The following is a 26,598-nucleotide window of genomic DNA, read 5'->3' as shown; positions in this document are numbered from 1 at the left end:
ATTGGATGATCAGTCTTGGACTGCTTTTCCTCAAAGGCATGGTTGAGGGGTGATCTGATAGTTGTCATTTGTGCAGAAATCAGACAAGGGGCCAGAAATAAGTTGTTCCCAAGAAGAGTAGGCATTGTCCCAAGTCCTGACAAATATTTATTCCTCAACAGATTCGAGAACAGCTGCTACTCCACTTACTGGACTTTTGAACAGAGTTCTCATGTATGAGAGTTGATCTTTCTCTGCAGCTGTAATACTATATTCTGCTTTCTGTTCTATTACTCTGATGTACTTATGTAAGTAGCAAAACTATTCTAAAAGATAAAAGACTTAATTTAAGTTTGTTTATTATATTTCAGCCACATGACTCTACAACCTTTTGCTATAAATTCTGTCCAATGGTCCTGCCCCACAACCACCTGACAAAGGAGCAGCGCTTTGAAAGCTAGTGCCTCCAAATAAACCTGTTGGACTATAACCTGGTGCTGTGGGATTTTTAGCTTTGGCCAGGAGAAAGTGAGGACTGCAAATGCTGGAGATCAGAATCGAGAGTGTGGTGCTGGAAAAGCACAGCATGCCAGGCAGCATCTGAGGAGCAGCAGAATTGATGTTTCAGGCAAGAACCCTACATCGAACTCTTGCCCAAAACGTTGATTCTCCTGCTCCTCGGATGCTGCCTGATCTGCTTTAATTTTGTCCATCCCAGTCCAACACTGGCTCCTTCAAATCATACTTATGTAAGGTATGATTTGTTTGGTTAGCATGCAAAGCAATGCCTTTCACAGTAACTCGGTACATGTGACAATGATAGATCAAGTCAAATCAACATTACAACATCAGATTGTAACCTCAAAGACCGGGTTTAGCTACTGTGATGACCTTTTCCTTGAGTAGTTGGCAGTTTCTCCCCCAGATGGATTAAGCAGAACAGAGTACAAAGGTTTTAATGGTGTGCACTCTATTTTATATTCTGAGCAATGCAGATTGCGGCCTTTGGTACTCCAGTTCAGCAATATAGCCCTTAGCTGCTTTGTCTTTTCTTCTGTTGAGAATTCTCTCTCTGGTGCTGTCTCATCAGTAGCATTCTGTTTGTAAAATGTTGTCTCTAGAAGTCTTATTCAGATGAAATTTAAGATGGCTTGTATGTTAATTTTTGATGAATCATTGTCGCATAGAGCAAAGTCAATTGTGCTGGAATTCCTTTGGGAATACTTCCAGTCTCCTGCTTTTTCATCAGACATTTTTCAAATTCTCACACCTTCAATAGGATCCATTGTGTTTCTGCAAGGATAATTGAATTCTGAATGGCTTCCTTTGTGGTTGATTTTCACATAATACATTAGCCTGCCTGCCGTTCTGGATGAAGGAACAGTTATGTGATTGCTGGCAGCCATTTTTTTAGACACTGCATCTATTCTAAAATGTCAGATTTGTCGTCTATATATATTACAGATCTGTCTTTCTTTCACTGTAGATCAGTGAACATTGGTGAACAGGCCTTGTTTTGTTTGAACCCAAATTTACAGGGGCTGTAACGTGTGCAACCAGAAATGCAGTTGTTGGGTCTTGAGGCCAGAAAACTACTTGAATACAACTTGCTATATAAATGCAAATCTGTTTGTTGTGTATTATTGGAATTGTGTTTTATTTTCAGCTGGGAAGTCCTGAGATTCCTGCTATCTAATCTGCGCTGGTGGGTGGAAGAGTATTATTTTGATGGCTTTCGATTTGATGGAGTGACGTCCATGTTATATCATCACCATGGCATAAGTATGCTTCATTTATTTTAAAGTTTAAAAGAATTTTTAGCAAAATATGCACCTCCTTTTAACTTGATGTCAGACTGTTCACTGTTAGAAGATCATGAAACACACAATGCTGGAGAAACTTAGCAGGCTGGGCAGCATCTGTGGGGAGAGAAACAGAATTAACATTTCGAGTCCATTATGACTTCTCTTCAGAACTCTTACTTGATCATAATGTTGCCTGGGTCTCAAGGAGAGAATGCTAATTGTTGGAATAACATTGCATTGTCGGAGGATAGGCTAATGAATCAGTAATCAGAAGATCTGTCTGTCCACTTAGCTGGGATTTAAAAGATCCCATGACTGTACACAGGTAAGTGTTGCGACCAGTTTTTATCCCACAGACCCAGTTTTAGTGATGTTTAATGCTTTGAGTCAATTGCGTCTCTTTGAATAAGTGTTCAGTACATGCACCCCTGCGGAAACAGACTGAGGAGGCAACTTAGTTGACCCGTCTGGCTTATTTTTCACCTTCGCAGCATACCCTCTCACAGCATCTAACTATCTCCTGAATGACGTCAAGCTTTTGCCCTCAATCCCAAACCCTGATGGTTCCTTTGTGTTCAGCAGCTGTGTAAAGATGTCCTCACCATTGTCCTGACCTTGCCCTATTCCGAATCTATAACTGTTCTCCCTTCACTTTGCATTTGTGGTTTAACTTGAATCTGTGGGTTTTTTTAAATTCAGGATTTCTTAGGTCCATCTCATTGGTTTTCTTCAAACCAAGTGTGTGCATTTATTTATCCTCTTTTTCAATCATCAATCCTCTGATACTCATAGAGGTCAAGATTTTTTTGTGCCAATTGGAGTCCCAACACAAGGTAACCCCCGCCCAACCCTCAACTCCTTCCTCTCATGAAGGCCTGCCAGCACAGGTCCTGATGAGATCTTCAACGCCCATGTTCCAGCAGAGCATGCCATCCTCGCTCCAGTGGGGCTGCTGGCTCGACAGTTGCCAGCTACTTGTTGTTTGCCAACAGAAGTAGCAGGTCGACTTCAATCCAGGATGCAGCCCAACAGCTATTGGATTACACTGTCTCATTGGCGGATGGGCTTTGCCTTGACTTATATGCAGTGGGGTGTGTGGAACTGCCCCTCATCATAATGTGGTTTTTCCCTGCCTCGGGGTTCTCCAGGGAAACATTCTCTCAGTAAATTCCCTTTAAAGGCCTTTAGTGAATTTTATGAGAGATAATGGCATAGTGACATTATTACTGAACTGTTAATCCAGAAACCCAGGTAATGTTCTCAGTACCCGCGTTCGAATCCCACCATAACCCATGGTGGAATTTGAGTTTGATAAAAATCAGGAGTTAAGAGTCTGATGATGACCATGAATCCATTGCCGATTGTTGGAAAAACCCATCTGGTTCACTAATGTCCTTTAAGGAGGGAAACTGCCATCTTTACCTGGTCTGGCCTACATGTGACTCCAGACCCACAGCAATGTGGTTGATTCTTAACTGCCCTCTGGGATGTACAATAATTCTGGTCTAGAAAAAATAAGAAAAAGGGATCATCTGACTCTCATCCAAACTTTGGAAATGCAAGGCCACTATCAATCCCATACCCCACTCTGCCAGTTTGAGTCTAATTTTGTAATACTCTGACTGTTTAATGCACTGTCTGTCCCCTTTCCTAGGGAGATTCACTACATAGAAATATCACATTGGCACATCTGGGTGAGAGATCAATATCAGCAAGAACCCTCTGCCCTTTGAATTACCATTTTTTCATGTCTTATTTCGAAGATATACTTTCTGTAAGTACAGCACTCACTCAGTACATAGGGACTGGGGCATCTCAGTGCTTCCATTTGTCTGCCATTCAGGTATATTATGTGCTGAACTGCATCCCAACTCTATTCACGCGCCAATCTCCATATCCTTTGCTACAAGGTATATAGAATCAAAACGGGTAAAGGAAGACCATTTGACCCATCCTGAACTATCCAATAAATTGTACTTTTCTGCTCACTCTCTGTAGCCTTACAAATAGTTTCTTCTTCCATCATTCTACTGCGAAAGTTCCTATTGAAACTGTCCTTTCAAGCATTGAACTTAAGATCAAAACTAACTGCTTTTTAAAAGCATTCTCCACTTCCTGCGTTGGATATTTTCTCAGTTATCTTAAGTTTGTGTCCTGTGGTTATTGACCTTCCTAGTTTTTTTCTAATTTACGCTCTCAAACTATTAACTACTCTGCTTTAAGCAGTATAATACTATTTTCTTATCCTCTCAACATAGCTTCAGTCTGTCCTCCGCCCTACTATCATGTACGTCTCTGCTGTGGCCTAACCAACCCCACCTTGGCATCCTTTTGAAACTGTTTTGCTGTGAGCAGAGACAGGAGCTCCAACTGAGGCTGTGACAAACAGAAGTCTATTAAGCTTGCTCTTAAAGTATCCTATTTCCCTAGAATCCATAGCCTTTGATGGAATGCATTCCAGATTCTTCATCTGGGAAAAGTGCTGACTGATTTCAATGGTCTGGTTCTGTTTTTCTGATTATCTCCCTCCCAGTTTAAAAGGTATTTAAGAGGCAGTTGGATGGGTATATGAATAGGAAGGGTTTGGAGGGATATGGGCCGGGTGCTGGCAGGTGAGACTAGATTGGGTTGGGATATCTGGTCGGCATGAATAAGTTGGACCGAAGAGTCTGTTTCCATGCTCTACATCTCTATGACTCTAGGACGTAGTTCCCTCTATTTACGTTGATAGGTCCTATCATCATCATATACATTCTTCACTGTGCTGAAGCATTGGACTGAATAGTGCACTTCTGGAATGGATGTTAGATCTCTAACTGTCAGCAACATATTTGCCAACTGAGCCACGTTTGAGGCTGGATTCTCAGTTGTTATTTGACTGAGTTCAACAAGTGCAGTCCAGATTGAAAGCGGAACCTAAAACCTTCCTCTGACTGAGCCACACCTTTCCATAAAAACCCAGTTGAAAGATATTGTAGAACTTATGGTTTGGGTGCAGAGCATAAGAACAGATAATACTGAAAACAATCAGCAGGTCAGAGATCTGATGAACAGTCAACAATTTCATATGTTAAATCTGTTTCTGTCCACAGATGCTGCCTAAATATTTCCAGCATTTTCTGTTTTTTGGTTCAGATCTGCAGCATGTTACATTTGTAGTGATGTGGGTTGATTTGTTTTTGGACCTTGTGTCCTGTTTCTATGCAGTCACACTGTCACACTGTAAAATCAGAGTATTTGGTTGAGTATTGCCTTTTTAAAACAAAATTGTATTTCCCACCTGTCTGCAGGTACGACTTTTTCTGGAAATTACAGTGAATATTTTGGGCTTCAAGTTGATGAGGACTCTTTAGTCTATCTCATGCTGTCAAACTATATGCTTCATAGCTTCTATCCAGACTTCATCACTGTAGCAGAGGTAATGAATGACTGCCTGTTTAGTAGATTTTATTATTTGTTACTGAGTTAAGCACATGTTGTTGATTTGAGATATTTCTTATTTTTCATGCTGTGTTAGCTTTCTTTTTGATGACTACTTCAGCAATGTTGCAATCTTTAGGAAGAAAAATGTTCATCTGGGGAAAGAAACACATTTATATTTCAAGCAGCCAAATTGGGCAAGGTACGGAATTTGTATGAGCAGATAAATGTTCTCCTTTTCATGAAGACATCTCACATTGCCAGAGCAGGCATGGCACAATGTTAAATGCAGAGTAAAGCTCTCTCTACATTGTCTCTATCGAGCACTCCCAGGACAGGGACTCCACAGGGTTAGATACAGAGTGAAGCTTCCTCTACACTGTCCCCATCAAACACTCCCAGGACAGGGACAGCACGGGGTTAGATACAGAGTCAAGCTTCCTCTACACTGTCCCCATCAAACACTCCCAGGACAGGGACAGCACAGGGTTAGATACAGAGTCAAGCTCCCTTTGTTGTATTCGAAGATAGCTCAGAATCGAAGCAGGCTGTTTGGCACTCTGCCAGTTAATAAGACCATGACGTATTTGATTATTCCATTTTCCTGTCTGGCCCTAATAATCTGTCACCCCCTTTCTTAACTCGTATTCTCTATCTCTGCCTTCCAAATATTCAAAGACTCTCCTTCCACCATCTTTCAAGGAAGGAAGTTCCAAAACCACATCGCCCTCAGTCAGAAAAATGTCCCCTGTCACGGTTAGTGCTGGCGTAGTGCTATGTCAATCTACACCTTGTACTAATTTTGTGCAGAAATAAGTTGGAATACTACTATCGCAGCTGGTGAAAATTGAATTCAGTAAAAATCTGGAATTAAGAAATCGGCCTAACGATCAGCATGGAACCACTTTTAAAGTTTGTAAAAAAAAAAACAATCCAGTTCACTAATGCCTTTCAGGGAGGGAAATCTGATCTGGTCTACGTGTGACTCCAATGGTGGTGTTGAATAGGGATGAGAAATGTTAGCCTAGCCAGCAACACTCACATCCCATGAACAAATATTTTAAAAAAGAGCAACACCCTAGTTTTGATCAGTGACCCTGATTTCGATTTCACATCCACCCCACCAAACATTCTCTGGATCTCATATATTTCATGGAAGTTGCCTCTTACTCTTTGAAACTCCATAACTAAGTTTGTCCCACACTTCCTCATAAAACAACCCACATATTACAAGTATTAGTCCAGTAAACCTTTTCTAAACTCTTCCAATGTATTTACATCGTCCTCTAAGTAAACTGACTGGTGCTGTTCACCGTATTCCAGACGTAACTTCCCTATTCTCCCTGCTTGCTTGAACTCACAATATCACTGCTCTTGTGATTTCTGAGAATTACATTGCCACTAGAGAAACAGATCATTTTGTGTAAGGCTCATGTCGATATTTAAAATTGACATCAGATTGCCCCACCAGCCAGGCGAACATTGGACTGATTTCAGCCTGGGTTCGAAGTGGTAGACGTTCACTCAAATTGCTCCCCTACACAAAATCTTTTTTTTAACGTAATGGTGACATCCCTATTTTGTTGTGTATTTTTTAAAATTTCCGTCGCACAACCGTTTATTTATTCTCTGTGTGAATAATGTACCCTTACTTACATCTGGTGACCATGACACTTTTGTCCCCTGCTGTGAATCATGCGTGAATCTTGCCATGACAGCTCAGTCCTTATGCACACTTCGCCCCCTACTCCATTTCTCTGCCAATGAAGCTGTGAAACTGACGTAGAGTGTCTGGAGGAGCCGGGTTGTTCTCCTTGAATGTGATAGAGTAAATAAGGAGAAACTGCTTCTGCTGGTGGTAAGGACATTAACCAGTCGGTAAAATTTTTAAAAAATGAGCAAGATCTTCTGCAGGTTGCACACCGAGCTGAGATTGAACTGTGTTGCCATTCCTTTACTGTTGTCGGGTCAAAATCCAGCAACTCCCACCATCACAGCAGTTCAAGAAGGCAGCTCACCACTGCTTTCTCAATAGCGATCAACGGCAGGCAATTCATGAAGAACAAAGAACTGTGGATGCTGGAAATCAGCAATTGATGGAAAAACTCAACAGGTCTGGCAGCATCTGTGGAGAGAAAGCAGTTAACATTTGGGGTCTAGTTCTTGTTCTGAAGAAGGGTCACTGGACCAAAATGTTAACTCTGACTTTTACTCTTCCCCCCCCCCCCCAAGATGCTGCCAGACCTGCTGAGTTTCTCCAGCATTTTCTGTTTTTGTACAGATCATTCATGCTTGCCCAGCTTGTGATGCCATGATTGTTCTTTTTTTCGATCATTTCTGATACAATGTAGTGAGTAGCTGTGATGTGGATTGCCTGCAAGGGTAGTGGAAGTAGATCATTGGTACCTTCCAGTGGGGACATTAGGTAATTACTTGAAAGTGGAAATATTTTGAAGTCTATGGGGAAAGTGAAAAAGGGCTTTTTCAAAGAAGGAGCACAGGCAGAGTCAGCAGAAAGATCAGCTGATATGCTCAAACATTCTATGAGGCTGTGCTTATCTTGAAGGTGGATATTTTAATGTAAACTGTGTCATGAAACTGCTTACTGTCTTGGTATTACTTGCAAGACAGACATTATAGAATCCCTGCAGTGTGGGAACAGGCCCTTCGGCCCAACAAGTCCACACTGACCTTCCAAAGAGTAACCACCCAAACCCATTCCCCTACCTATATTTATTTCTGACTAACGCACATACACATCCCTGAACACCAAGGGGCAATTTAGCATGGCCAACTCACCTGACCTACACATCTTTGAATTGTGGAGGAAACCCACACAGACACAGTGAGAATGTGCAAACTCAAACAGACAGTCACCTGAAGCTGGAATTGAGCCCAGATCCCCTGGCACTGTGAGGCAGCAGTGCTAACCACTGAGCTACCATGTCTCCCATAATGTAGCAGTGCTTCATGTATCAGTGCTTAGAATGATGTAGCAGCAACAGTCTTTACTTGTCCTAATTAATGTGTCAGTTTCAATTGGGATATCATGTTTAAAAGATAAGGTTGATCTATGGCAATAATGCTGCCTTTTGGGTTATAAAACACAATCTCTTCCTCATGTGGGTTAAGTGATATGTCCAAACATAATTCATCAACATCCATTCTCTGTAAAGCCCTAAATCTATCTTGTAATGCTGGAGGGATCATTCTGATCCTTTATGGGCAAGTGTTGCGTTTGTCTATGATTTAAAAAGGGTGAAAAATTAACATTTTGTTCATTGCAGGCAATCATTGCTGCATTCTTTCTGGCCTCAGGCATTGCGTAATCCTAGATTAAAGTGAAGCAAAGAACTGTGGACAGCGGAGCTCTGAAACACAAAAAAAAATTGCTGGAGGGACTCAGCAAGTCTGGCAGAATCTGTGGAGACAAAACGGGGTTTACGATTTTTGCGAAGATTTGTGGTTCAGGTTGTTAGTTTGCTCGCTGAGTAGTAGGTTTGTTCTTGGGCATTTCATCACTATGCTAAGTAACATCATCAGTGAGCCTCTGGCGAAACACTGGTGTTCTGTCCCACTTCCTTTTTGTGTGTCTTGGTCTGTTACGGTGGGTGATATCATTTCTGGTTCTTCTTCACAGTGGTTGGTAATTGGGATCCAAATCGATGTGTTTATTGATGCAGCTCCGGTTTGAATGCCAGGCCTCCAGAGTTCCCGTGTGTGTCTCTGTTTAACTTGTCCTCTGATGGGTGTGATGTCTCAGTCAAAGTGGTGTTCTTCTTGGTCTTTGTGTAAGGATACTAGTGATAGCTGGTCATGCCTTTTGGTGGGTAGTTGGTGCTTGTGTATCCTGGTGGCTAGTTGCCTGCCTGTCTGTCTGATGTATTGTTTGTTGCAGTTCTTGCAGGGTATTTTGTGTATGACATTTGTTTTGTTGGTTGTTGGTACAGGGTATTTTAGGTTCATCAGTAGCTGTATCAGTGTGTTGGTAGGTTTGTGGGCTACCATAGTAGTGACCAGGTTACACAAGCATCACTCGCCACCAAAAGACTATCATTAGTATCCTTAGACACAGACGATGAAGGACACCGTTTCGACTGGGACGACACATCCATTTTAGGACAGGCTCAACTGGAACACACATGGGAATTCTTAGAGGTCTAGCATTCAAACCAGCACTCCATCAAAAAACACATCGATTTGGACCCCATTTACCAACCCCTGAGAAGAAGAACTGGAAATGATATCACCCACCGTAACAGACCAAGGCACACAAATAGAAAGCGGAACAGAACACCAGCACTTCACCGGAGGCTCTCTGATGGTGTTACCTAGCATGGTGACAAAGCATCTGAGCACAAACCTACCAGCTCAGCAAGCAAGCTTACAACTTGAACAAAATAGGGTTAATGTTTCAAGTCCATTGACCCTTCAGAACAATGTTAATCCTAGATTAACAAGGATATTTTCTTTCTGACCTAATGTCATTGAGTCTGTGCTGTTTGACTGGCAAATAAAGACTTGTAAAGCTCATATTTGACAACACTGTGGCAGATTAAGCTATTTTTGCTCCTTAAATTGATACTGAGAACAAATAGTTTAAGCAGAAGTAAGATTAAAATATACACTAAAAATGAGTGGATAAAAATGAGGATGGAAGTGACAGAAATACTCTTAATAAACATGCAGAACTTCATGTTTCAGTCATTGTGGGTTAATGTCTTCAATAATAATGCTGTTCCAGATGTTTGATTAGTTCTGTGCCGTCATGATAAACAGCCAGGGCCGCAGGATGTGTTGTGACTAATTGTAAAAGTGGCTGTCCTTTGGGATAGTGACTTTCCCAAATTAATATTGTGTAAAAGTTGATGTTTCATTGCTGGCAAGATGCAGAGCCAAATCAGTCGGGAATCTGGTACAGAAGAACAAAGTGAATATGTAGCAGTCAGGTTCTGTCAATAGTCTCTTGCCTTGCTTATAGTTTCCTGCTGTGACAGAAGGTGAAGATTGCTGTGGCTTGTTTAAGTACTGTCATCCCCCTTCCACCTTTTTAGAGCAGTTTCTCTCCGTGAACCATTGGGTCAGGAAGTTAACAGAATTAGAGGTGGCAATCCTGCTTATTGTGTCTGTGCTAGTTCTTTGAAAGAGAGATCCAGTTTGTCCAACTACCTTATTGTTTTCTTGTAGCCCTGCAAAGTTTGCTGTTCATGTGAAATATTAAGTCCCCTCGTTTGAAAGTTGGCATTAATCTACATCCAGCAACTTTTGACCATGCACACAGGTCTTAACAACTTGCTGTGTAATAGTGTCTACACATGTTTGTTTCTTGTGACAACCAATTTGGGTGTGGCCAAGTCCCATCAACAGCAATGTGATAGTGATCACATACTCTGTTCTTGTGATGCTAATGAAGATGATAAACACTAACCTGGTTACCGATGAGCACTCTGCTGCTCCTCTTCTAGATGGTGGTATATATGTTTTGTGTCTATCTCAGAGAGCAGGCAGGCCCTTGGTTTAGTATCATACCCTAAATGAAGGAACTTCTGAGTATGCAGCATCCTGTCATGACTCCAATTGTTGGTGGAGAACTTCGTCATAGTCATAGACATGTACAGCACGGAAACAGACCCTACTGTTCAACTTGTCTATGTCGACCAGATATCCCAACCCAATCTAGTCCTACCTGCCAGCACCCGGCCCATATCCCTCCAAACCCTTTCTATTCATATACCTATCCAGATGCCTTTTAAATGTTGCAATTGTACTAGCCTCCAACATTTCCTCTAGCAGCTCATTCCATACATGTACCACCCTTTGCGTGAAAACGTTGCCCCTTAGGTCTCTTTTATACCTTTCCCCTCTCACCCAAAACCTATGCCCTCTAGTTCTGGATTTGTCTATTTATCCTGTCCATACCCCTCATAATTTTGTAAACCTCTATAAGGTCACCCCTCAGCCTCCGATGCTTCAGGGAAAACAGCCTCAGCCTGTTCAACCTCTCCCTGTAGCTCAAATCCTCCAACCCTGGCAACATCCTTGTAAATCTTTTCTGAACCCTTTCAAGTTTCACAACATCCTTCTGATAGGAAGGAGACCAGAATTGTATGCAATATTCCAACAGTGGCCTAACCAATGTCCTGTACAGCTGCAACATGACCTCCCAACTCCTGTACTCAAAAAACTCTGACCAATAAAGGAAAGAATACCAAACATCATCTTCACTATCCTGTCTACCTGCGACTCCACTTTCATGGAGCTATGAACCTGCACTCCAAGGTCTCTTGCACAAGCAACAAGGTCTCAAGCAACTTGCACAACTGAACCTGGTCATGGTCCAGTTTCAAAGGCTTCATAACGAGGAACACAGGAGATTAAAGCAGCGTCAAGTCATTTGACTGTTCTGTCTGTCTGTCAAACAGCATCCAAAGTGCAGCGAAATCGACATTTCGGGCAAAAGCCTTTCATCAGGAATAAAGCTTTTATTCCTGATGAAGGGCTTTTGCCCGAAACGTCGATTTCACTGCACTTTGGATGCTGCCTGAACTGCTGTGCTCTTCCAGCACCACTGATCCAGAATCTGGTTTCCAGCATCTGCAGTCATTGTTTTTACCTCTGTCTGTCAAAAGCCTTTTGGAAATAAAACTATGGCATATATTCAGTGGTTCTGTGTAGTCCACATTGCTCCTCACAAAACTGTAATAAATTTGTCAACCTCTCTTTCTCTCTCACAAAGCCACGTTGACATTGCCTGATTGCACTGAGGTTTCCACATGCTCGCTGTAACCATCTTTATAATGAATACCAGCATTTCCCCTATGACAAACATTAAAACAATTAGCCTTTAATTTCCTGCTTTCTCTCTCTCCCTCCTTTCTTGAATAGAAGAGGTGCATATGTCATTTTCCAATCTGATGGGATACTTCTAAAACTTGGTGAATTTTAGAAAATTAAAAATGAGTCATTTTACAATCTTAGCAGCCACTTCTTCCAAGACTCTTGAATGAAATCCATTAGGATCGATGGAAAGCTTTTATTTCGAGTAATTTTTCTCAGCATCTTTCCCTGGTGATTGTAATTGTTTTAGGTTCCTCCCTTTCTTTCACCTCTTGGTTAGTAGTTTATTTCTGTGATGTTATTTCTATTCCCTACAATAAAAGAAATGCAAAATCTCTGTTCAATTTATCCACCATTTCTTATTTTCTATTACTAATTCCCTAAACATACATTCTAGAGGCCAGTGTTCACTTTACTTTTTCCTTTGTAAATACCTGTAGAAACTCTTATGATCTGTTGTTGTACATTTCTAGTTAGCTTTGTTTTATACTCGAGTTTCTTCCTGTTTAGCTTTCTTGTAACAATTTGTAGGCCTTTTATTGTTCTGTCTCCTCTTCCTACCTGCTACTTATTTCTATAATTGTATGGTTTTCTTTAAATTTGATACTTCCTTCATTAGAGACTGATGGTTTTTCCTTCCCCTTTATTTCTCACTGGAATGCATCTTTACTGAGTGTTAGGAAATGTTTCTTAAATGTCTGCCATTGCGTCCCTACTGCCTTATTTCTTCGCTTAATCATCCAATTTAGTTTATTCAGCAAAAACCTTCATAATTGCCCTAATTGAAGTTTAAACGTTTAATGTTTTATTCACCCTTTTCTCTCCCTCAGACTGAATTTGAAATGTCGTCATCTTATGAGCGCACCAACCTTTCCTATTAATATACTCGTTAATCCTATCCCATTCCATCTTATTGTGCCTAAAATATCCTGCTTCATCATTGGTTTAGAGAAACCCTCTTCCAGGCTGCATTTGTTGATCTGATTTGCCCGATCAGTAACCCAATCACTTCACATTATCTTCATATTTCTCACAACCCCCTATTGTGTTTTCATATGACAATCTTATCCTACAGTTTGGGTACTGCTGGCAGGAACTATTAAACTATAGTTTGGGCGGCACAGTGGCACAGTGGTTAGCACTGCAGCCGCACAGCGCCAGAGACCCGGGTTCAATTCCCACCTCAGGCGACTCTCTGTGTGGAGTTGGCACATTCTCCCCGTGTCTGCGTGGGTTTCCTCCGGGTGCTCTGGTTTCCTCCCACAGTCCAAAAATGTGCAGGTTAGGTGAATTGGCCATGCTAAATTGCCCGTAGTGTTAGGTGAGGAAGTAAATGTAGGGGAATGGGTCTGGGTGGGTTGTGCTTCAGCAGGTTGGTGTGGACTTGTTGAGTCAAAGGGCCTGTTTCCACACTGTAATTAATCTAATCTAATCTAAGTAATCTAATCTAATCTAAATAAGTGAGTTCTTAACCTTACTGTTTATTTTTTCTAACCAAACTGATTCTACATCATTATCCACAGAACTCAAGTCATCTTTCTCTGTTGTACTAATGTAATTCTTAATTAACACAGCTATTCACCCCCACCTTTTCCTCAGTGTCTTTCTAAAATGCCATGTACCATTGAATATTTAGAAACCAGTATTTGTCATCTTGCAGTTATGCCTCTAATGGCGATCAGATCATGTATATTTATTTATATTTGAGCTATTGATTCATCTGCTGTATGACAAATGTCATTGCATTCAAATGAAGAGCTTCTGATTTTGCCTCTTTGCCACGTTCACAACCCCTAGCCGTCTTGCCTGGCATACTGCGTAAAGGGGCAAGGAGTTATCAGTCTTGAATGTGTCAGAACCCAGGGTAGTCAAGGTCTGATCAGGTGGAACTGGATGGTTGAGTGGCTAGTTTTGCTGCTAGCTGTAGACCATTTCTGCAGCCAAAAACCTGTGCCTTGAGAAGGAAGACATTATCAGACACCTCCACAAAAGCATCTGATCCTTTTCAGACTAGCAGGCTACATTTACTCAATAATATCGAGAGCAGCATGCATATCTATCTCTCCCACGTCAGTGTGCTGTGATGCTGTGTGTTAGACCAGTGACTGTTTTGTTTAATGATCAGTAAAATGGCAATGCAATTGGTTAATGCTCTGAATGAGCAGAGTATCATTCCTTTGAAAGCATTGGTTCAATTGTGAATAGTACAGCTCTGTTTTCAATTATGTAGGTAATTCTGGTAATGCACAAAAAACACTATAATTGTCAGCTCCATGATGTCGTCTTCAGGACCTGATGAGAAGATATCCCGAAGGACTCCAGTGTCCTTCTGTCACTGTCCTTCTGTGTCAGAATTCCTCTCTGATGCTGTACTTATTTAATTATCCTGATGTTCATGACACGGCAGACTCCTCATGCTGTGAGTGAGAGTCGCATTTCCACTGATGCCAATTAAGTACAACAGCAGCCACTAATACTCAAGCAAATTATCTTTGTGTGTAATATAGCAAAAAATATGATATACTGGAGCTTGTGCAGAAGGTAGAAGAGCTTGGTTAACTGTGCCACAGCTGAGTTACTACTCATCTGGTATTGTTGTTATAACTCTAAGCGTTATCCTAGTTCTGAGGTTGTATAGACTGTGCAATACAGCCCCCTGCTGTCTGCAATTTCAAACCCTGAGAGAACCCAGAAGCTTAGTTAGTATAATCAGATCAATGGATAAAAGCAAATTACTGCAAATGGTAGAACCTGAAACCAAAAAAGAGAAAATGCTGAAAAATCTCAGCTAGCCTTGCAGCATCAGTAAGGAGAGAAAAGAGCTGACGTTTTGAGTCTAACTGACCGTATGTCAAAGCTCAATGTCTTGTTAGTCAACCCTACAAACCAGGAAAGCCCCAGAATTGAGTGCTGCCCAATGCTGAACCCATGCATTTCAGCTGAATATAACAGTCTATTCCAAAGAGGCAGACAAAAGAGAAAGAGACTTGCATTTGTGCAACACTTCCATGATCTCGGCATCTTAGATTTTCAGACAGTTCAGCATTTTGTGAAGTGTAGTCACTATTACAATAATTTGCACAGTCAGATCCTACAGATAGCAATGATCGCAATTCCTCTTCTAAATCTTTTTGAATAGTGTGGTAATGAGGTTTTATCATCCATCTACAAGGGATGGTGGAATGTCCATTTATCATCTTGTCCAACACCTGGCATTCCCAAAAGTGAGGCCTTGATGGTGTCCAAGCTCTTTCTGGTAGATATGCACTTCTGGATTTGTTTACAGTGTGACTGATGAGCATTAAGTGACAAGACCCTGAAATCCCCAATCCAGTATGCATTCTGCATGTTTGCTGTTGTCAATACTTCTTCTACATGTCGTTCAATATGAAGCACTAATTTATCCTCTAAAAAAGTGTTGGCATCATTGTTTCTGTTCATCATTGCTGAGATGAGATTTTCAATTCCAGATTATTGTATGTAAATTTCCCAGTTGTGATCATGGGTTTGAACTTCTGTTCCCAGAGCATTATTCTAAGTTATCAGTTTAGAACATGATCATTGAGCTACCATTCCAAACAACGTGGCTAACATTTGACACTCGACTAGCAAAAGAAATTAATAATGATTTATCTTATAAATAAAATAAATAAGTCTGATAAAAGGGTATTTGAGCTGAAACATTAAATCTTTTTTCTCTCAGAGAATCTCTGTTTTGCTGTGTTTTGTTTTTATTTCAGATTTGCAGCATTTTTCATTTGTGCTCTTATTGATGCGGTCTTGCTGTGTATAAATTGGCTGCTGTGCAATGTTGCTTCCTTGGTAAAGTGGACTGTGAAGAGGTATATGAAATCAGAATCTCTGAGTATACTAATTGGAAATGTGTTTTTCAGGATGTGTCAGGAATGCCCACATTGTGTCGGCCTATGATTGAAGGAGGTGGTGGTTTTGATTATCGTTTGGCAATGGCTATTCCTGACAAGTGGATCCAGGTGAGCCCTAAGTTAATGCACAAAGGACCGCAGATTTGAGGATGCAAAGATTGACTGAAAATTGGAAACGCTCATAACTTACTGTTCAGTTGATGTTGCACTCCCGCTTGCTTTGTGCTCAGCTTTCCCTTTGTTTTTAAAGAACTTGTGAATTTGCACATTAATTGCCCATTAACACACCACAGTAAATTCTATTAATTAAGAGTGTAATTTCTATTATGCAGCAAAATATTGAAAACTGCAGTGTGATGTCTGCAAAGGAATCAGAAGCATATTCAATAGTAAAAACGGCATTCAAACTGAAAGATGAATAGTTGGAAAGGTAATATTAACAATCCTCTGCAGAAAAGACAAGATGTGGGATTGATTAGATAGTGCATTCAGTAGTCACCTGTATTGTTCCATCCAAGTCCTTTCTGGTGTCTAATAACTGTTAACATCCATCAACCTTTCTGACCTAAGAACAGCCATTTAACTTACGCAGTCTCATTCCTGCATGCACATCTTCTCACTGTCACTTTGTTTGACATCACCCCTCTTTTTATAAGCAGTGGCCCTTTGATCTTGATGAGCAAATCTGGTCACCAGAGAAACTGTTTCCATTCATCTGGCCTTCAAAGCTAGGTGCCATAAATGGAAGATGGCTGTGAATAAATCTGCTGAGGAATTCAAGAGAAACATCGTTAGCCAAAGAGCCTATATAATTCTGTTTATATAACTAGATCAAAAGCGGAGCATGCTGTTTTGCAAAATCATTGAGGTTCAATAACATAAATAATCATAAATGATCAAATACTGGAGAACGAAATGGAAAGATAAGTTGCTAGGATGAGATGTGAAGGTGGGAGAGGCTTGTATTAAATATGACATTGGGGTATGCGATTCTATTACAGTGACTTGTTCTTGTACATATGTTTGATGTTTTAAGAAATCTGCTCTGTTCATGTATGGAGTCAACTTCTAGTGTCATTGTTGATCTTGTCAAGATGAGTGAAGTGTTTAGGCTTTGGTTTGTTGAGAGCTCAAGTGGAAGCAAAGAAAAAACTGAAGAAATGGAAGGTCAGACACAGTAGTACTGGAGCAAATGACTAACAGAAGCAACCAGCACCAAAAAATCCATTGTCTGCTCATTCATCTCTTTGCTGTAAAGAGGTGTGGTGTTTCCAAATTTGACTGCTGCACATTCCTAAATTGCAGTTGTTGAGGGAGTGATTAACATCCATAAACAAGCAAGCAACTGGCTGTCTTGGCTGGCGTCAAGTTCCATGAGTGTTATTGAAAATGTGTTCTTACAAATGGAAGGTATTCCATCATATTCCTGACTTGTGTCTTGTCAATGGTTTACAGGCTTTGGGGAGTCAGAAGGTGAGTTCCTTTCCCAAGTATTCCCAGCCTCTGACATGCTCTTGGTTTCACTGGTACAGCTTACCTTCTGGTCATTGGTAATCCCAGGATGTTGATAATGGGGAATTCAGTGATGGTGACAACATTGAATATGAAGAGGTATTGGCTGATTCTCTCATTGGAGATGGTCAATGACCGGCATTTGTGTGGTACAAATGTCACTTGCCACTTGTCAACCCAAGACTCAACATCATCCAGGTTTTGCTGCATTTGGACATGGACTGCGTCAGTATCTGAGGAGTCGGAATGTCACTGGTGAACATGAATTGTTCAATCATCAGTGAAGATCCCCATTTGTAGCTTTGTCATGGAGGGAAGGTTATGATAAAGCAGCATTGATGGTTAGGCCGAGGACACTATTCTGAGGAACTCTTGCAGAAATATCTTGGATTGAGATAACTGACATCAAAAAAAAGGTCGTTCTTTGTGCTAGACAAGGATGTTGCCATGATTGGAGGGTTTGAATGAAAGAGGCTGAATAGGCTTGGGCTGTTTTCCCTGGAGTGTCAGAGGCTGAGGGGTGACCTCTTAAAGATTTATGAAATTATGAGGGGCATGGATAGGGTAAATAGACAAGGTCTTTTCCATGGGGTGGGGGAGTCCAGAACTAGAGGGCATAGGTTTATGGTGAGAGGGGAAAGATTTGAAAGGAATCTAAGTATCAACTTTTTCACACAGAGGGTGGTACGTGTATGGAATGAGCTGCCAGAGGAACTGGTGGAGGCTAGTAAAATTACAACATTTAAAAGTCATCTGGATGGGTATATGAATAGGAAGGGTTTAGAGGAATATGGGCCAAATGCTGGCAAATGGGACTAGATTTATTTAAGATATCTGGTTGGACCAAAGGGCCTGTTTCCGTATTATGCATCTTTATGACTGTATATGATTCCAACCAGTGGAGAGTTTTATTCTGATTCCCATTGACTTTAATTTTGCTCAGGCCGATTGATGTCACATTTGATCATGATTTGGAGATGCCGGTGTTGGACTGGGGTGTACAAAGTTAAAAATCACACAACACCAGGTTATAGTCCAATAGGCTTAATTGGAAGCACTTGCTTTCGGAGCAACACTCCTTCAACCACCTAATGAAGGAGCAGCACTCCGAAAGCTAGTGCTTCCAATTAAACCTGTTGGACTATAACCTGGTGTTGTGTGATTTTTAATATTTTATCAAGTATGTTTCACTCTCAGCTCACCACTAACATAGAGCTCTTTTGTCCAATGTTTGAACCAAGAATCTACTGATGACAAGAACGGAGTTTCCTGGCTTATTTGAAATGGAGCATCAGTGAGCAGTTTATTGCTAAGTACTGTAGATAACTTCATCCATTACTGATGACTCAGAGTAGCCTGATGTGATGGTAATTGTCAGGATTAAATTGTCCTTTCAATGTGTACAGGACATACCTCGGCAATTTTTCATATTGTCGGGTAGATACCAATGTTGTAGCTGTACAGAAACAGCTTGGTAAGGGGGAGCAGCAAGTTCTGAAGCATAAGCTTTCAGCATTATTGTCAGAATGTTGCCAGGATCCAAAGCCTTTGCAGTTTCCAGTGCCTCCAGCTGTTTCTTTATATTACATGATGTGAACCGAATTTGTTGAAGACCGGTGTCTGCAATGCTGGGGACCACTGGGGGAGGCTGAGATGGAGTGTCCACTTGGCACTTCTGGCTGAACGTTGTTACAAATACTTCAGCCTTACCTTTTGCACTGATGTATGGGGCTCTCGAACCATTAAGGGTTTGGTATTTATGGATCTTCCTCCTCCAGTGAATTACTTAATTGTCCACCAATATTTGCAGATCAAATCTGTTGGTTGTTCAATGCTTCGCTCAGTTCATCACTGACTGTTTATGATATTTGGCGGATTGAATAAAGACATGCACTATGTTTTCACTTTATTGGGTCGATACCTCATTTTGGTGCTGCTGTTGGCGTGCCCTCCTGCACTCTCCATTGAACCAGAGTTGATTCCCAACTTGATGGGCATATGCCAGAACATTTGGACGCAGATTGTGTTAATTCTGATTCTCTGTTTTATATAATCCTTCTGCTAATGATGGTCCTTGGCATCTTATGCATGCTAGTCTTGAATTGCTAGATCTGTTCAAAATATAGCTCATTCAACATTTTAATTGCCCCATACTGCCTGCTGGCATTTATTCCAAAGTGAGATCCTTAATTATAACTGACAAAGTGTAGATTCTCACATTTGTGAAAAGTTCATGTCCACCGACTAGGAAAGGACTCATCGAATTTTCTCTGCAGCCCATGGCAGAACAATTGTAATGTGTAAGTTAGGCAGCAACTTATAGAGATGAGATAAGGAAGGAAACTTTCCAGACACAAGAACTTGCTGAGAAAAAGCTTGGAACTTTGAAACCTTGCTAACTATCTTGTATATTTAGCGTGCGTTTTTCAAAATCTTTTTGTCGATAAGCTTCTATTGTTAAAGGTGGTTGCCATCCCTTGGGAATTTGAGTGATAATCACGGATTAAACAAAAACAAAGATCTGTAAAGCCAGATTTCATTCTGGGATGCCGATACATTCAGTCATACTGTGGGCCATAGTCAGCTTTAAGAAGAATTATAAAAGGAACAGAGGTAGAGAAGCACAGAATTAGGAAGGGATTTTTTGAGATTAGTAAAAGATGAGGACAGTTATCACAAAGCTGGTCTCTTTTTTTCTGAAAACTGTTCCTTTTCTCAAGGATACTGGTTCCTTGATGTTTTTCAGAGGGGTCATAAAGCCCTCCTGGCTCCAAATAGTTTGGTACAGATATGAGGAAGGATTTTGAGAGGCCTTTTGTTTCTATGTAAACAAATGAGACTTCAGGCCAAAGGGGTCATATTTTAGAAGTGACCTGTAGAATGAAAGGGGAGTGGTCAGCTCTCTAGCTCTCTCTAGTTAGGCATTCAGCTGTTTGGAAACAGAGTGCGAAATTCTTTCTCCTTCTGTCCTTTTAACTTCAACCTGTCAGCATTTGTTTCATTTTCGTTGTGTATATTTGGAACAGCATAATTAAGTCTAATTTGGATTGATTGAGTTCTGTAGGGGTTCTTTATTCTGTTCTTTGTGTTTTATTCTGTAATTTTGTGAACACATTTTTGTCTGTTTTGAAACCTGGTAGTCAACCTCGCTGACTTACTCCGGGTAATTTTCATTGTATACTTACTGAAACAAATTGCAAAGTTATGGTCTGGGCTGCCTGCTTAAAAATGTTTTGAGTGGTCTAACCTCGTCCATAACACTGAGCATTAGGCTTGTACGGAAGACAGAATTGTGAGACCACAGCATTTCACCGGGTTGTGAGGCTGAGAGGAGATAAAAGTAATGGAGATGGGAGTGACCATGGAGGCACTTGAAAGACCAGGATCAATGAGCACAAGGTGATTGGTAATCAGAACTGAATGGTAGTGCAGTTACACGCAGGAGTGTTTTGAATGAGGTTTTACAGGGTGAAAGTTGGGAGATTGGCGAGTACATCATTAAATTGTCTGGAGAAGATGAAAGTATAGATGAGGATTTCAGTAGCAATCCACCTGCTTCAGGGGCAGAAGGTTCTCTATTCAGTGCAGATGTGTTGGGATATTTTATGCAGTTGATATGATGTTGAAGTTGTAAACAGTATTTTGGTCTTCAATGTAAAAGGGTTTGAGTACACGAACAAGCAAGTCTTACTGCAGTTGTACAGGGGTTTACTGACAGTATACTTGGAGTGTTGTCTGCTGTTTTACTGTCCTTATTTGCCGTAAAGGGTGTGCAGCAATGTTTCGCCAGGTTGATGCCGCAGTAAGAGGACTTGGATCGATGTATTCATTGAGGTTTTAAGGAATCAGAAATATAGATAAAATCTAAAAGGGGTTCCTGAACACGATGTTACGTTCTTGGGATTTGTGGTAGGTCTGCAATGGCCTGAGATGACCAATTTGTTCACTCAGTTTGTGAACCTGTAGAATTTTCCACCACAGAAAGTTGTGAAAGCCAAGTCCACGAGTATATTTGTTTTGAATGTGCAAGACAGCTTTATGTTCAATACAAGAACTTTGTTGAACTGAAAATTAAGATGTTTGACTACAGGTTGTGCCTCTCATTTGAGGTCACATGACTATGCCAGCCCAGGAAAAACATTTATATGATTGTATTTTTGTCTGAAGAATAGAACATAGAACACTACAGCACAGAACAGGCCCTTTGGCCCACGATGTGTCGAACATTTGTCCTAGCTTAAGCACCTATCTATGTACCCATCCAATTGCCACTAAAAGGTCACCAATGATTTTGACTCTGCCACTCCCACAGGCAGTCGATTCCATGCCCCCACCACTCTCTGGAAAGAACCTACCCCTGACATCCCCCGTACCTTCCACCCTTCATCTTAAATTTATGTCCCCTTCTAACACTCTGTTGTACCCGGGGAAAAAGTCTCTGACTGTCTACTCTATCTGTTCCCCTGATTATCTTATAAACCTCTATCAAGTCACCCCTCATCCTTCGCCGTTCCAATGAGAAAAGGCCTAGCACTGTCAACCTATCCTCATACGACCTATTCTCCATTCCAGGCAACATCCTGGTAAATCTCCTCTGCACCCTCCCCAAAGCTTCCACATCTTTCCTAAAGTGAGGTGACCAGAACTGCTCACAGCTCTCCAAATGTGGCCTTACCAAGGTCCTATACAGCTGCAACATCACCTCTCAACTCTTGAATTCAATCCCTCTGCTAATGAACGCGAATACACCATAGGCCTTCTTACAAGCTCTATCCACCTGAGTGGCAACTTTCAAAGATCTATGAACATAGGCCCCAAGATCCCTCTGCTCCTCCACCTTACTAAGAACCCTACCGTTAACCCTGTATTCCACATTCTTATTTGTCCTTCCAAAATGGACAACCTCACACTTGACAGGGTTGAACTCCATCTGCCACTCCTCAGCCCAGCTCTGCATCATATCTAAGTCCCTTTTGCAGCCAACAACAGCACTCCTCGCTATCCACAACTCCACCTATCTTCGTATCGTCTGCAAATTTACTGACCCACCCTTCGACTCCCTCTTCCAAGTCATTAATAAAAATTACAAACAGCAGAGGACCCAGAACTGATCCCTGTGGAACTCCACTTGTAACTGGGCTCCAGGCTGAATATTTACCATCTACCACCACTCTCTGACTTCGACCGGTTAGCCAGTTCTGTATCCGACTGGCCAAACTTCCCACTGTCCCATGCCTCCTGACTTTCTGCGTAAGCCTACCAAGGGGAACCTTATCAAATGCCTTACTAAAATCCATATACAATACATCCACTGCTCTACCCTCATCCACATGTTTGGTCACCTCCTCAAAGAATTCAATAAGACTTGTAAGGCAAGACCTACCCTTCACAAATCCATGCTGGCTGTCCCTAATCAAGCAGTGTCTTTCCAGATACTCATAAATCCTATCCCTCAGTACCCTTTCCATTACTTTGCCTACCACCGAAGTAAGACTAACTGGCCTGTAATTCCCGGGGTTATCCCTATTCACTTTTTTGAACAGGGGCACAACATTCGCTACTCTCCAGTCCCCTGGCACCACTCCCATTGACAGTGAAGACGAAAAGATCATTGCCAACGGTTCTGCAATTTCCTCTCTTGCTTCCCACATAATCCTAGGATATATCCCGTCAGGCCTGGGGGACTTGTCTATCCTCAATTTTTTCAAAATGCCCAACACATCTTCCTTCCTAAAAAGTATCTCCTCTAGCTTACCAGTCCATTTCATACTCTCCTCTTCAACAATACGGTCCCTCTCATTTGTAAATACTGAAGAAAAGTACTTGTTCAAGACCTCTCCTATCTCTTCCAACTCAATACACAGTCTCCCACTCCTGTCCTTGATCAGACCTACCCTTGTTCTCGTCATTCTCATGTTTCTCACATACACATAAAAGGACTTGGGGTTATCCTTGGTCCTACCCGCCAAAGATTTTTCATGCCCTCTCTTAGCTCTCCTAATTCCTTTTTTCAGCTCCCTCCTGGCTATCCTGTATCCCTCCAACGCTCTGTCTGAACCTTGTTTCCTCAACCTTATGTAAGCTTCCTCCTTCCTCCTTACAAGACATTCAACCTCCCTCGTCAACTGAGGTTCCCTCATACGACCATCTCTTTCCTGCCTGACAGGTACATACATATCAAGGACACGTTGTATCTGTTCCTTGAAAAAGTTCCACATTTCAATGACATCCTTCCCTGACAGCCTATGCTCCCAACTTATGCTCCTCAGATCCTGTCTTGCAGCATCGTATTTACCCTTCCCCCAATTGTAAAACCTACCCTGTTGAACGCACCTATCTCTCTCCATAACCGAGGTGAAAGTCACAGAATTGTGGTCACCATCACCAAAATGCTCGCCCACTATCAAGCCCATCACTTGTCCCGGTTCGTTACCAAGTACCAAATCCAATATGGCCTCCCCTCTGGTCGGACAATCTACATACTGAGTTAGAAAAGCTTCCTGGACACACTGCACAAACACCGCCCCATCCAATCTACTTGATCTAAAGAGCTTCCAATCAATATTTGGAAAGTTGAAATCGCCCATGACTACTACCCTGTGGCTTCTGCACCTTTCCAAAATCTGTTTCCCAATCTGTTTCTCCACATCTCTGCTGCTATTGGGGGGCCTATAGTAAACACCCAACAAGGTGACTGCTCCTTTCCTATTTCTGACTTCACACCATACTACCTGCAAAGGCAGATCCCCCTCGAACTGCCTTTCTGCAGCCATTATACCATTTCTAATTAGCAACGCCACACCCCCTCCTTTTTTACCGCCCCCCCCCCAATCTTACTGAAACATCTATAACCAGGCACCTCCAACAACCATTCCTGTCCCTCTTCTATCCACGTTTCCGTGATGGCCACAACATCGTAGTTCCAAGTACCGATCCATGCCTTAAGTTCACCCACCTTATTTCTGATACTCCTTGTGTTGAAGTATACGCACTTGAGCCCATCTCTGTGTCCGCAAGTATTCCCCGTCAGTGCTACCTTCTCCACAGCCTCCCTACATTCGTGGACATCCTGAAAAACAGCTAACCTACTTGCTGGACTACAAGTCCGGATCCCATCCCCCTGCCAAATTAGTTTAACCCCCCCCCCCGAAGAGTGCTAGCAAACCTACCTCCCAGGATATTGGTGCCCTTCTGGTCCAGGTGCAACCCGTCCTGTTTGTACAGGTCCCACCTTCCCCAGAATGCAGTCCAATTGTCCAAATACCTGAAGCCCTCCCTCCTACACCATCCTTGCAGCCACATGTTCAACTGCACTCTCTCCCTATTCCTTGCCTCACTGTCACGCGGCACCGGCAACACCCCAGAGATGACGACTCTGTCCGTTCTAGCTTTTAGCTTCCAGCCTAACTCCCTGAGCTCTTGAATGACCTCCTCACCCCTCTTCCTACCTATGTCGTTGATGCCAGTGTGCACCACGACTTCTGGCTGCACACCCTCCCCCTTAAGGATTCTGAAGACACGGTCCGAGACGTCTCGGACCCTGGCACCCGGGAGGCAACAAACCATCCAAGAGTCTGGCCCATGTCCACAGAACGACCTGTCTGTCCCTCTAACTATAGAGTCTCCTATAACTAGCGCTCTCGTCCTCTTCCCCCTTTCCCTTCTGGGCCTCAGAGCCGGACCTCATGCCAGAGACCCGGTCACTGCAGCTTACCCCTGCTAGGCCATCCTCCCCAACAGTATCCAAAGTGGTATACTTATCGTTGAGGGGAACGACCACAGGGGATCCCTGCACTGCCTGCTTCCTCCCCTTCCCACCTCTAACTGTTACCCAGCTACCTCTGTTCTCTGGCGTAACTATATCCCTGTAGCTTCTACCTATCACCCTCTCAGCCTCTCGAACAATCCTCAGTTCATCCAACTCCAGCTCCAGTTCCCTAACGTAGTCTGTGAGGAGCTGGAGCTGGCTGCACTTCCTGCAGGTGAAGTCAGCAGGAGCATCGGTGGTCACCCCTACCTCAAACATCCTGCAGGAGGAACATTCCACTGCCTGCACTGCCATAACTCTACACTTAGTCTCCAAAACAAGAACACTAAGTAGCTTACCTGTTCAGCCGACTGAGTCCTTTTTAGGTTAGAGGAGGAGGGAGGGTGGGAGACACTACACGTGGAGTGTCTCGTGTTCCTTCTCCACTCAAGCTTCTTACCTTCCCAGAAGCCTCTGTTGACGACTTCCGGGTTCCCGCTCCTAGTTGAAAAAAAAACAGACTGCAAAAAGAAAAACGTTAATTTAAACTGGTCTCTGCTTACCTTCCGGCTCCCCTCTCTGTGCGCCCGCTGTAGCAATATTTCAGAAAGAGATATATTTATTTCTAGAGACTAATGATGAAGGACTTATGTCTGAAACGTCAACTCTCCTGCTCCTGGGATGCTGCCTCACTTGCTGTGCTTTTAGGCAAAAGTAAGGACTGTAGATGCTGGAGATCCGAGTCTAGATTAGAGTGTGGTGCTGGAAAATCACAGCAGGTCAGGCAGGAGAATTGACATTTCGGGCAAAATCCCTTCATCAGGAATAGAGACCAAATCGTTGATTTTCCTGCTCCTCTTGCTGTGCTTTTCCAGAGTCACATGTTTTGACTCTGACTCTCCAGCATCTGCAGTCCTCACTTTCTCCGAGAGACGAAAGATATCAATGGGTGCAAGGAGATAATGGGCCATAGATATGAGGTCAAGGATTACCGATGGTCATCTTGAATGGTTGAGTGAGCTCGATGGGCAAAATAACCCTCTTTTCCTATAACTGTCCACTGCCATCCACTTCGAAGCCACTGACTCCTATAGCCACCTTCACTACAGCTTGCCACCTCTCACATCCTGCAAGGACTCCATCTGATTCTCCCAGTTCCTTCGCTCATGTCACATCACCGGTGGCATGAAAGTTCAGTGGTTAGAGTGGCACGGTGGTTCAGTGGTAAGCACTGCTGCCTCACTGTGCCAGGGCCCGGGTTCAATTCCCGCGTCGGGTGACAGTCTGTGTGAAGTTTGCACATTCTCCACCTGTCTGCATGAGTTTCCTTGATGTGCTCCAGTCTCCTCCCACAGTCCGAAGATGTACAGGTTAGATGAATTGGTCATGCTAAATTACTCAGTGTTCAGGGATG

The 26,598-nt window shown here is 42.4% G+C and overlaps 1 protein-coding gene across 3 annotated transcripts in view; it reads left to right on the top strand.

Annotated features, from left to right (window-relative positions):
* The window catches only part of gbe1b (glucan (1,4-alpha-), branching enzyme 1b), a 601,271-nt gene that overhangs the window by 400,170 nt on the left and 174,503 nt on the right, over positions 1 to 26,598 (top strand). For all 3 annotated transcript variants that reach the window (XM_060833872.1, XM_060833871.1, XM_060833870.1), the window contains exons 8-10: positions 1,646 to 1,761; positions 5,075 to 5,202; positions 15,935 to 16,033. In XM_060833872.1, the coding sequence (XP_060689855.1) occupies positions 1,646 to 1,761; positions 5,075 to 5,202; positions 15,935 to 16,033 (343 nt within the window). The remainder of the gene's footprint in view (positions 1 to 1,645; positions 1,762 to 5,074; positions 5,203 to 15,934; positions 16,034 to 26,598) is intronic.

This window comes from Hemiscyllium ocellatum, chromosome 12, assembly GCF_020745735.1.
Source record: "Hemiscyllium ocellatum isolate sHemOce1 chromosome 12, sHemOce1.pat.X.cur, whole genome shotgun sequence".
In the NCBI taxonomy this organism is placed as follows: Eukaryota; Metazoa; Chordata; class Chondrichthyes; order Orectolobiformes; family Hemiscylliidae; genus Hemiscyllium; species Hemiscyllium ocellatum.
The sequence above is the reverse complement of the archived record's forward strand: the minus strand, read 5'-3'. Positions and strand labels throughout refer to the sequence as shown.